General features: G+C 44.0%; 1 protein-coding gene across 1 annotated transcript in view; it reads right to left on the bottom strand.

Moving 5' to 3' along the window:
* The window catches only part of LOC129864117 (G-protein-signaling modulator 1-like), a 63,439-nt gene that overhangs the window by 35,695 nt on the left and 14,391 nt on the right, over window positions 1-13,353 (bottom strand). The window contains exons 2-4 of the mRNA XM_055936732.1: window positions 6,619-6,840; window positions 5,771-5,906; window positions 5,403-5,545 (exon numbers count right to left, since the gene is read on the bottom strand). Coding sequence (XP_055792707.1) covers window positions 5,403-5,545; window positions 5,771-5,906; window positions 6,619-6,840 — 501 coding nt within the window. The remainder of the gene's footprint in view (window positions 1-5,402; window positions 5,546-5,770; window positions 5,907-6,618; window positions 6,841-13,353) is intronic.

Raw genomic sequence — 13,353 nt, 5'->3', positions numbered from 1 at the left:
ACCATGGGCTAAAGTGGAGGTGAATCGCCGCCCATGGGAACAGCTGGAGGCAGCTCGGAGAGTGGAGGAAACCGGAGAGAGGAACCGGCGTTATGAGGGGACGCTTCTAGCACGGAAGCCCGAAAAGCCAGTGAGTACTACCCAAAAATTTCTTGGGGGGGCTAAGAGGTAGTGGGCCGAGGGCAGGTAGGAGACCTGTGCCCACTTCCCAGGCTAACCGTGGAGAGCGGGAGTACGGGCAGACACCGTGTTACGCAGTAGAGCGCACGGTGTCTCCTGTACGTGTGCATAGCCCGGTGCGGGTTATTCCACCTCCCCGCACTGGTAGAGCTAGATTGAGCATTGAGCCAAGTGCCATGAAGCCGGCTCTACATATCTGGCCACCAGTACGTCTCCTTGGGCCGGCTTACATGGCACCAGCCTTACGCATGGTGTCCCCGGTTCGCCTACATGGCCCGGTGCGGGTTATTCCACCTCCCCGCACTGGTCGGGCGACGGGGAGCATTCAGCTAGGTAAGGTTGGGCAGGCTCAGTGTTCAAGGGAGCCAGTACGCCTGCACGGTCCGGTATTTCCGGCGCTACCTCCCCGCCCCAGCCCAGTACCACCAGTGCCTACACCACGCACCAGGCTTCCAGTGCGTTTTCAGAGCACTGTTCCTCCTCCACGCACTCTTCCTATGGTGCATGTCTCCAGTCCAGTTCCGGCACCACGCACTAAGTCACCTGTGGGTCTCCAGAGCCCTGTACGCACTGTTCCTTCTCTCCGCACTCGCCCTGATGTGCGTGCCCTCAGTACCACGCACCAGGCCTATAGTGCGCATTGAGAGTCCAGTGTGCCCTGTTGTTGTTCCCCGCACTAGCCTGAAGGTGTGTGTCCTTAGCCCGGTACCTCCAGTTCCGGTACCACGCACCAGGCCTACAGCGCATCTCATCCGGCCAGAGCCATCCGTCTCACCAGCGCCGTCTGAGCCATCCGTCTGCCCAGCGCCGTCTGAGCCATCCGTCTCCTCAGCGCCGTCTGAGCCATCCGTCTCCTCAGCGCCGTCTGAGCCATCCGTCTCCCCAGCGCCGTCTGAGCCATCCGTCTCCCCAGCGCCGTCTGAGCCATCCGTCTCCCCAGCGCCGTCTGAGCCATCCGTCTCCCCAGCGCCGTCTGAGCCATCCGTCTGCCCAGCGCCGTCTGAGCCATCCGTCTGCCCAGCGCCGTCTGAGCCGCCCGTCTGCCCAGTGCCGTCAGAGCCGTTAGTCAGTCAGGAGCCGCTAGAGCCATTCGTCAGTCAGGATTTGCCAGAGCCGCCAACCAGACTTGATCTGCCAGAGCCGCCAACCAGACTGGATCTGCCAGAGCCGCCAACCAGACTGGATCTGCCAGAGCCGTCAGCCAGCCATGAGCGTCCAGAGCCGTCAGCCAGCCATGAGCGTCCAGAGCCGTCAGCCAGCCATGAGCGTCCAGAGCCGTCAGCCAGCCAGGACCTGCCAGAGCCGTCCAGCCAGGACCTGCCAGAGCCGTCCAGCCAGGACCTGCCAGAGCCGTCCAGCCAGGACCTGCCAGAGCCGTCCAGCCAGGACCTGCCAGAGCCGTCCAGCCAGGACCTGCCAGAGCCGTCCAGCCAGGACCTGCCAGAGCCGTCCAGCCAGGACCTGCCAGAGCCGTCCAGCCAGGACCTGCCAGAGTCCCTCAGCCAGGACCTGCCAGAGTCCCTCAGCCAGGACCTGCCAGAGTCCCTCAGCCAGGACCTGCCAGAGTCCCTCAGCCAGGACCTGCCAGAGTCCCTCAGCCCGGTGCTGCCCCTTATCCCGGTGCTCCTCCTTATCCCGATGCTGCCCCTTCATTTAGGTGGGTTTAGTTGGAGGGTGGTCATTGGGAGGGGGATACAGAAGCGGGGAGTGACTATGGTGGTGTGGGGACAGCGTCCGGAGCCTGAGCCACCACCGTGGTCAGATGCCCACCCAGACCCTCCCCTAGACTTTGTGCTGGTGCGCCCGGAGTTCGCACCTTAAGGGGGGGGTTATGTCACGTTCCTGACCTATTTCTGTTAGTTTGTTGTATGTGTTAGTTGGTCAGGACGTGAGTTTGGGTGGGAATTCTATGTTGTCTGTTTCTATGTTGGTTTAAGGGTTGCCTGGTACGGCTCTCAATTAGAGGCAGGTGTTTGGCTTTCCTCTAATTGAGAGTCATATTTAGGTAGGTTGTTTCACAGTGTTCGTTGTGGGTGGTTGTCTCCTGTGTCAGTGTCTGTATGTTACGCCACACGGGACTGTTCCGGTTTTTGTTAGTTCATTCGTTTTATGTAGTCTGTTTTCCTGGTTCATGCATTCTTCACGTTGTATGTAAGTTCGTGTCCAGGTCTGTCTACATTTGTTTATTTGTTTTGTAATTATTCAAGTGTTTGTCGTGTTTTTCCGTTTTGTCTAATAAATCATTATGTATCCACAACCCGCTGCACGTTGGTCAAATCCCTGCTACTCCTCTTCGGATGAGAAGGAGGAAGCCCATTACAAAGGATGGATCAACAACGTTGTAGTTACTCCACAATACTAACCTAATTGACAGAGTGAAAAGTAAGCTTGTACGGAATAAAAAAATATTCTAAAACATGCATCCTGGTTGCATCAAGGCATTAAAGTAATACTGCAAAAACATGTAGCAAAGCAATTCACTTTTTGTCCTGAATACAAAGTGTTATTTTTTGGGCAAATACAATACATTACTGAGTACCATTCTCCATATTTTCAAGCATAGTGTGGCACCATCATGTTATGGGTATGCATGTAACCATTAAGGACTGGGGAGTTTTTCAGCATAAAAAGGAAACGCAATTTAGCTTATCACAGTCAAAATCCTGTCTGCTTTCCACCAGACACTGGGAGATGAATTTACCTTTCAGCAGGACAATAGCCTAAAACACAAAGCCAAATCTACAATTGAGTTACTTACCAAGAAGACAGTGAATGTTCCTGAGTGGCAGAGTTACAGTTTTGACTTAAATCTACTAGAAAATCTAACGCAAGATCTGAAAATGGTTCTCTAGCAATGATCAACAACCAATTTGACAAAGCTTGAAGTATTGTGAAAACAAAAGGCAAATGTTGCACAATCCATGTGTGGAAAACTCTTAGAGACTTACCCAGAAAGACTCAGCTGTAGTTGCTGCCCAAACTGTTTCTACAAAGTATTGAGTCAGGGGTGTGAATACTTATGTAAATTACATATTTTCAAAAATAAAAACATTTTATTTTCAAAAATATTTAGTGTAGATGGGAGAGAAAATAATAATATTTAAACAATTTTGAATTCAGGCTTTAACACAACAAAACGTGGAATAAATCAAGGGGTATGAATACTTTCTGAAGGCACTGTATATTTTGTACCTCCTGGTTACACAATGTTTACAGCAGCCTACAGTATATCAGTAGTTATGAAAGCTTTGACATAGACAACTGGCCTGTCACCATGTTGCCATACCAAACAAAAGGCCCGAGGAAGCATCTCAGTGTGTGTCCACAAGGGATTGTGTACTACAGTAATTGCTTTTAAACTGTAAAGGCAATTCACTTTTATCCCTCTCCTTCACAGACGGATTAAAGTAGTCTTAATTGCCCACAGAGAAGGATTTTGAATGTGCTAATAGCCCAGTGGGATATAGGTATTGTGTGTCTATATATATATATATATATATATATATATATATATATATATATATATATATATATATATATATATATATATAGAGTATGTATGTGTTCATTTGTGACTCATTTCAGGAAACTAGGCATATGTCGCTCATCCCTACTTCACAGGAGAGGCATTTGAACATACTTTTTTAAAAACATTTAGCACAAATGCCTTCTGGAAGATGTGAACATTCATGTGCCTAGAAAACAAATGTGTATGCCATCTGTAAATACAAATAAACTTGTTAAATTACGAGCCTAGTTGGTTTATCCACGGAAAAGGGCAGGAACCTTCCCACTAGCCATGATTGGCTGAGATAATGGATGGGCTAGACATGTGAGAGATGAGTACGGATTGGTCTGCCATGTAGCACACGTCTGTCTATAACATGAGCTGCTTAGTATGTGTAGGTAATCCTTTCTAAAGTAGCATTTTTTTTAAAGAGATCACGAAGAACTGCACTAGTGTTGTTAAGGCTCTTCACTTCCTGGAGGACCGAGTTTTGAAATCAGTGGAATGCCCGGTGGAATCAGAGTATGATAGCTAACAAGATGGAGAAAATGATGGCTTCTGATTGCAAATGCGGAGGGAGTCGAAAAGAGAACACAGAAGGCTGTTGTAATCCCAACAGGTTTTTTATACATCTTAAAGGGCAACCATGACATCCGTGAGAGAGAGGGAGAAGCGTTCATCTATTGATACGGGTAAGAGTCTAGCTAGCTACATTTTCAGGTATTATAAGTTTCTAATTTTGTCAGAAAGTTATTTTTATTCCAAGTTACAGCGTACTGTTAGCTAGCTAGCTAACGTTAGCTGGCATGGCTAGCTGGCCGTCTGGCTCACTTGCTAACGTTACGTGTATGATCTGTGTATAAATGTTATTCATTTCTCACAGCTATTTGCATTTCTAGTTATAGCCTAATGTTAGCTAGCTAGCTAACATTGAACCTAGCTAGTTGGTTAGCTTTATCTATCTGTAAATTCATGCAGGGTGTTAACATTATGAGTTGGAAATACTCTACTATGCAAGTAACCATTTCACTGTACCGTTTACTAGAAACAAACCAAAAACATTGTTTAGAAAGTTGCTTTTAGTTGCCTGGTTTGCTAGATTGACAAATACTCCATTTTTAAAAGGATTGGTTTATTGGTGTTATTATGCACCAGTTGTGCTATTTTGGACTCCGATGCTGCTGATGTCATTCAGCCTGTCTTTTTTGTGTTTATACAAAAAATGATTATTTCATAACGACAATGACGAGTTTGATATTGAATGACTATAGAATGTTCATGATGTCACTGCCTCAACTGTACACAGACATGTCAATAGAAGTAGTATAATGCCTTTAGTCTTGAAATCTTTGGTTGTACACTACCATACTCACTATTCAGCACAGGTCCTCACATGTGAATCCTTGAAGAGATGGGTGGGGCTAAGGCTTAAGAGAGTGTGAACTATGTTGAATGGGTGTAGACAAAGAAGAGTTCTACAGTAGGTGTCCCAAACATTAAAGGGACATTTTCTCAAAAGTGGGGTTACAAGTTTATCAACTTTCAAAGCAGAATTACTTTTCCATTTGTTCTTCAACTGCCGTGTATGATATACAATTTTTTATCTCGGAGTCTCTACTTTTATCCAATGTAAAAAACACTTTCAAGTTTTGCTACAAAAGACCAATTCGAGGCGGTCTGTCACATTTGCACTTGTATACAGCATAACACTCACTCGTAGAAGCCAGTAGCCCTTTGCAGTGTATCTCTGACGTCTGGTGGGAGGTCCCCAGGGTCCTGGGTGCAGCCCCATAACCGCTGCTTTCCCTTGGCATGGAACACGTTCCCTATATTATACAGAGCCCTGGCCTCTCCCACCTGGTCAGAAACAAAGGGAAAAGGGAGAAAGAAATGAGCGACTTTAGAATACAAATAGAGACATTGGAAGGCATTAAGAAATGTTTCAACTAAAATAGCATGGACCACACTCAATAGTTATTTTCCATACAACAGGCTGTTCCTCAAAAATCTGGTGAAAGGTACTAAACAGGTGCAATCCTCCAATCCATGGGATGTCGGTGTGTGCGTGTGTGTGTACGCAACCTTGTCCCCTTGCTCTTGAGAGATGTCCAGGTGTCTCTGACAGCACACTGCCGCCTCGTCGAAGCGCCCCAAAACCTTCAGCGTGTTTCCAAGGTTACCGCTGGCTTTCCCTTCCCCTATCCTGTCCCCTATTGTCCTGAGAATAGAGACCGTATCTCATTATCAGTCATACATAGCCTGAGATCCAGATCTGCTTATGCTGTCTTGCCAAATCCATTGCGGTCATTGTCAGTACAATAACACAGCTAGAGGTGCATGGCGCTTGCAATGCCAATATTGTGGGTTTGATTCCCGCTGGGACCACCCATATGAAACATTTATGCACGCATGACTGTAAATTGCTTTGGACAAAGGCATCTGCTAAATGGCATATATAATTATTACAATAATGTTATAATATTAGCTTTATTGATTTGATGATCTAACTGTTTGAGAGGTAGCTTCCTTCCTAGGACAGGGTTCCAGTTGTCCTGCTGTTATTGTAATTTATCAAGGCAGCAGCCCCCTGGCTTTGTAATCACCCCCCTACCAGGCTACCAACTGCACCCCTCTCCACAGGACAGGCTTAGCCATCTGAGTTAAATACCAAGGGGGTCTCTCATCAACATTAACAGTATCAAACCCTTATATTTTTCTAGCAGGGTGACAGGAGTACACTCTGCACAGTGTGCAATGAATGATAACTGTTTACTCTCTTATGCTTTATGAATGACTTCAGTATAAATATACATTCATTGCAGTCTATACAATTTATCTTTTAAACATGTTAATACCATTGGTTGAAATCCTTCAACTACAATTTGAATCCATGATCAGACATGATGTTTCCTGGTATTCCGTGGCCTCACCTGGCCAGAGTGAGGTCGTGTCTGTGGTACTCCAGGGCCTTGCCGTATTCCTTCAGGTAGAAGTAGGCATTGCCCAGCTGGCTGTAGATGGCACTGAGGGTCTTCAGGTCTTCTGTTCCCACCTGCACAGACGCCTCAAAAAACGCTGTCCCACCTTTAAAGTCCCCCGCCTTACACAGCCGCTCTCCATCCAGCGCCAACTCCAGACACGAAGCCTCCATCCTGAATACACAGAGAGAAAGTGAGAAATAACATCCGTATTATAGCAAGTCCGAAACAGTGTGCCTCTGGCGTTACCATGGCAATGGTGTCCGAAAACTCTGTCACAGTAGCTAGGTTTCCATCCAATTGGCGAAAAATGTATGTGAATATTCTAAAATCCATATGAAGAAAACGTCTCATGAATATTCTAAATTCCATATAAAGAAAACGGCCCATGTTGTTTCCACCAAACGGATAGAAGTCCGTGCGTGATGACGTAGTGCACACAAAATTTACTTTTTCACTTACCTTTTCATGTAGCAAATAAAAACCTAAAGATCAATGTGTTTCTATTGCATTTTCAACTCCACTAATACTTTTGTCACAAACTTGTGTTAAATAGCAAATGTGCCCACTCTGGTCTTAGCGCTTGTGCTCTGGCCAACAGCTAATAGATATAGTGCGGGTAGGATAATGGATAAGGCAGTCAAGCATCAATCATCATGTTACCAGAATAAGACCCTCAATATTTATTCGAAAGGAACATCAATATCACCGTGAACTTTCACCAACCCGCTAAGTTCATCATAACTTATTTAATTTGTAGCCTAATAAACTGCATGGTTTCCTGAGTCATCGTGGAAGGACCACACATTACACCATCACGTGGCTCCAAATTTACTTCGATATGATGGTTATTATATCAATACTTGCACATAGGTGTTTCCACCACCATGTCCCACATAATATATTTTACCAGTTAACCTCTTTGGGCTCAAGGGGCAGTATTGAGTAGCCAGATAAAAGGTGCCCATTTCAAAAAGGCCTCGTACTCAATTCTTGCTCATACAATATGCATATTATTATTACTATTGGATAGAAAACACTCTCTAGTTTCTAAAACCGTTTGAATTATATCTGTGGGTGAAACAGAACTGGACTTAGAGCAATTTTCCTATGTGTATGTCAGAATGCAGAATTTTGCTGGCTGTTCTGAGACCTGTGTATTAATTTGCCTGTCCTCTATTGGTTGAGATGCACTGCATACGCCTTCCACTGGGTGTCAGCGAATAGTGAGAGTTGAAATGGAGTTTCTACGTAGTTCCCAAAGGTTATAAATTGCTTGGAACCGAAGTGTCCCATCTTTCCACTCTTCGTCTGACGCAGGGAGGGTCTTGGCATGTCATTTTAGAAGCTCCCGTATTAGCTCCTAGATATATCCGGCTCTGTTTTTATTCAATATAGGTGTTGAAGACATCGTAATGTTGTTATTTTAAACCGAATTATATCAATTTATGTCAGTATATTGCGATTTTCGGGTATTTATTTTCGTGACGTTGTAGGAAGTTGGGTATCTCTGGCCCACGTGGCTATTGTTTACTGCTAATTGCAACGTTGAAGACGACGTTCTCCAACCTAGCAATGATTATTTTGGACAAAGGACACATTTCCCAAGATTCTGATGGGAGTTCATCGAAAAGTAAGAACTATTTATGCTGATAATTCATTGTTCTGTTGAAAAATGTAAAATGCATAAGACGCCATTTCCTGCAGTGTAGCCTTGCGTTATCGCAGCCTGTATTGCGCAGTAAGGTTAATTTTAAAAATGCAATTCAGCGATTGCATTAAGAACTAATTTGTCTCTCAATTGCTGTCCAACCTGTATTTTTTTAGTCAAGTTTATGAATAGTTTTCGATAAGAAAAGGTGCCTTTACAAGATGGCGCCGGACAGATTGCTTGACGTTATGGACACTGTTCTCATTGTATAAGCACGATTTGTGCCGCTAAATATGCACATTTTCGAACAAACTCTATATGCATTGTGTAATATGATGTTACAGGACTGTCATCTGAAGAATTCTGAGAAGGTTAGTGAAACAATTAATATATTTTGGTGGTTTATACGTTATAGCTATTTTTGCCTTGAATCAATGCTGTTGTAATGTTTGCTATTGTGATAAGCTAATATAACGCTATATTGTGTTTTCGCTGTAAAACACTTGATAAATCGGAAATATTGTCTGGAATCACAAGATGCCTGTCTTTCAATTGCTGTACACTATGTATTTTTCAGAAATGTTTTATGATGAGTATTTAGTTATTTGGCGTTGGTGTCTGTAATTTTTCTGTCTGCTTTCGGTGCAATTTCTGACTGTAGCTGCAATGTAAACTATGATTTATACCTGAAATATGCAGATTTTTCTAACAAAACATATGCTATACAATAAATATGTTATCAGACTGTCATCTGATGAAGTTGTTTCTTGGTTAGTGGCTATTTATATCTTTATTTGGTTGAATTTGTGATAGCTACTGATGGAGTAAAAAACTGATGGAGTAAAAATAGTGGTGTCTTTTGTTAACGTGGTTAGCTAATAGATTTACATATTGTGTCTTCCCTGTAAAACATTTTAAAAATCGGACATTTTGGCTTGATTCACAAGATGTGTACCTTTCATCTGGTGTCTTGGACTTGTTAATGTGTGAAAGTTAAATATTTAAAAAAAAAAAAAAACTTTTGAATTTCGCGCCCTGCACTTTCAGCTGGCTGTTGTCATAAGTGTACCGACGTCGGGCTTGCACGCCAAACAGGTTAACAAACAGATTACCGACCACTTCGAATCCCACCGTACCTTCTCCGCTATGCAATCTGGTTTCAGAGCTGGTCATGGGTGCACCTCAGCCACGCTCAAGATCCTAAACAACATCATAACCGCCATCGATAAGAGACATTACTGTGCAGCCCTATTCATCGACCTGGCCAAGGCTTTCGACTCTGTCAATCACCACATTCTTATTGGCAGACTCGACAGCCTTGGTTTCTCAAATGATTGCCTCGCCTGGTTTACCAACTACTTCTCTGATAGAGTTCAGTGTGTCAAATCGGAGGGCCTGTTGTCCGGATCTCTGGCAGTCTCTATGGGGGTGCCACAGAGTTCAATCCTCGGGCCGACTCTCTTCTCTGTATACATCAATGATGTTGCTCTTGCTGCTGGTGATTCTCTGATACACCTCTACGCAGACGACACCATTCTGTATACTTCTGGCCCCTCTTTGGACACTGTGTTAACTAACCTCCAGATGAGCTTCAATGCCATACAACTCTCCTTCCGTGGCCTCCAACTGCTCTTAAACGCAAGTAAAACTAAATGCATGCTATTCAACCGATCATTACCCGCACCTGCTCGCCCGTCCAGCATCACTACTCTGGACAGCTCTGACTTAGAATACGTGGACAACTACCTAAGTGTCTGGTTAGACTATAAACTCTCCTTCCAGACTCACATTAACCATCTCCAATCCAAAATTAAATCTAGAATCGGCTTCCTATATCGCAACAAAGCATCCTTCACTCATGCTGCCAAACATACCCTCGTAAAACTGACCATCCTACTGATCCTCGACTTCGGTGATGTCATCTATAAAATAGCCTCCAACACTCTACTCAACAAATTGGATGCAGTCTATCACAGTGCCATCCATTTTGTCACCAAAGCCCCATACACTACCCACCATTGCGACCTGTACGCTCTCGTTGGTTGGCCCTCGCTTCATACTCGTCGCCAAACCCACTGGCTACAGGTTATCTACAAGTCTCTGCTAGGTAAATCCCCGCCTTATCTCAGCTCACTGGTCACCATAGCAGCACGCGCTCCAGCAGGTATATCTCACTGGTCACCCCCAAAGCCAATTCCTCCTTTGGTCGACTTCCCTTCCAGTTCTCTGCTGCCAATGACTGAAACGAACTGCAAAAATCTCTGAAGCTGGAGACTCATATCTCCCTCACTAGCTTTAAGCACCAGCTGTCAGAGCAGCTCACAGATCACTGCACCTGTACATAGCCCATCTGTAAACAGCCCATCTATCTACCTACCTCAACCCCATTCTGTATTTATTTATTTATCTTGCTCCTTTGCACCCCAGTATCTCTACTTACACATTCATCTTCTGCACATCAACCATTCCAGTGTTTAATTGCTATATTGTAATTACTTCGCCACCATGGCCTATTTTATTGCCTTACCTCCCTTATCTTACCTCATTTGCACTCACTGTATATAGACTTTTTGTTTTCTTTTGTTCTACTGTATTATTGACTGTATGTTTTGTATATTCCATGTGTAACTCTGTGTTGTTGTATGTGTCGAATTGCTATGCTTTATCTTGGCCAGGTCGCAGTTGCAAATGAGAACTTGTTCTCAACTAGCCTACCTGATTTACATAAAGGTGAAATAAATAAAATTTAAACGACACAAAAAGATATCACCATGTCAAACAACTGATCTGTCTGCATTTATAAAATTGTAGCAATACGACCTGTTTCCATCACAGATGTCATGATTTTTTTTTAACTGTATGACTTTACTCGCATAAAAACTGTGGATGGAAACTTGGTTTATGACAATGAAAAGTTTATTCCCGAAATGTCTCCATGGCAACAGTGTCTGAATGCATGTCACTGTGCAGTTACCACAGCAAGAGTGTCAGAGCAATCACTGTCACTCTGACATGAGCACCTTGGAGACATTGTCCTTTCAGCTCCTTTATCGCATGTCTATCTTTCCATAACGCTACTGTTTAAAGTCCAGTTTATATGGTAAAGATAACTGACATCTTTCCTTCCCTGCATTGAGAAGGAGTGTCTCATCCTCCCAGAGCTGTTTGGCCCACACACTCTATTTCAGTCAGGCTGTGGGCGGCAGGTAGCCTAGTGGTTAGAGCGTTTGTCCAGTAACCGAAAGGTTGCTGGATCGAATCCCCGAGCTGTCGTTCTGCCCCTGAACAAGGCAGTTAACCCACTGCTCCCCGGTAGGCCGTCATTGTAAATAAGAATTTGTTCTTAACTGACTTGCAAAGTTAAATAAAGGTTACACATAATGATGCAGGTCTTAAATGCTTCAGTGGGAGTGATTAGAGTGAAACAATAGGAAACACCTCATCTCCACACTGACAATAAGGAAGGAGAGTGCATTCATGTCACTACACACAAAATCTCATGTCCAATGAACATGCTCCTTGGAGAAGTTTACAGAGGATTTCCTTGCCCAATCAAACACTGTCTTTTTGTCCAAGCTAAATATCACTCAGCAACATGAAGCCCAAGAGTACAATTATGAAGATTCTGGGTTTAGTCAATATAATACATCTATTCTCTTTAGAATTACAGTATACACCAGACATAACTGCTGTAGAGCCAGGTCACAAGGCGCTGATGTACACAATCACTCCACTCCCTCTCACCCTCCAGAATGCTTTAGTTTAGTTGCAATTGTTACATAATATGCCTCATTCTTGATTTCATAACAGTTTTTGCCGTACAAAACTGTCCAAAATATTTGTAAAGTTCAATATATCTTACTTCCACTGCCTTTTCAACAATGCCTAAAGCCTAATATGATTATACAGCGCAGTGACAGACTTTTTTTCAAGGAAAACAAATTCTACTTCATTCTTTTAGCACCCGTGGTCTGAAGTCCATTCCACAGAAATCTGGCATAATCGCTCAGCAAGCCTCATTCCTGAGTCCATTCCAAGACCTTCCCCCACAGTCATCTGAAAATCATTGCTACAGTACGATGAAAGCAACTGAAATTAAAATACCAGCCAATGTAGATTCTGTTATGTTATCGTTAAAAACGCAAAAGACATGACACTGCTTCTTCAGCCAGCTCACTGTAGAGTTGAGTGTAGATTAGCCCCACAGTTTAATCTAGATGTAAATATGATTAGTAGCTTTTTATTTGACAGTACACCACTTCGCTGCTATTTACTTATAAATAACGTGGTATTATTACCAAAACACTACTCCTTTGCATCAATTTCCAAGGGATTGATTGGCATAAACAACTTGTTAATTAAGTTCTGTAAGATGTATGACTTATGCACCACCTGACACTGATTTGTCCCAAATAGGTTAGAAATGGAATTACTAAAAAATAGGTAGCCAACCTATACAGTAGCAGTCAGCATCTACGCTATATCTTGAGGAAATAGCATAATAGTACAGTGAAATAAAGTGCTACGTCTGAGCCTGCTGTCGGCAGGACACCAATACCTGTGTTTCTGTTTAGTGCGGGTCTTCTCCACATACACCCCCAGCTCCAGCCTTATGGGCCTCAGCAGGGCCCGCGGTCTGGGGCCCCGGTGGACCAGCCTGCACACAGCTCTCTGGGCCCCGGTGAGATGGCAAGAGTCAGACGACATGGGGTACCAGGTCAACTTAAGGCACTGAAAGGCCCTCCTTAGCCTAAGGGGTATGTGTTGTGAGATGAAACTTTAGGGTGGAGGTGAACGTGAATGCAAAATGTCACAAATGCACTACCCTCGAGTTCTGCTAGAGAATCCAGGAGAAAAACATAGCAATACTCTGCTCCAACCAGGGGACACACACACACAAAAAAATGGTTTGAGATGGCTTTCTGTGTTCCCGATAAGTCAATATACAAGCAGATGTCCAACAGCCACGTCAGATTTAATTGATTATTCCAGTAGTCGAATACACCAATGTCAGCAACAGTGCAGCCAGACCACTT

Source organism: Salvelinus fontinalis, chromosome 10, assembly GCF_029448725.1.
Source record: "Salvelinus fontinalis isolate EN_2023a chromosome 10, ASM2944872v1, whole genome shotgun sequence".
NCBI lineage: Eukaryota > Metazoa > Chordata > Actinopteri > Salmoniformes > Salmonidae > Salvelinus > Salvelinus fontinalis.
The sequence above is the reverse complement of the archived record's forward strand: the minus strand, read 5'-3'. Positions and strand labels throughout refer to the sequence as shown.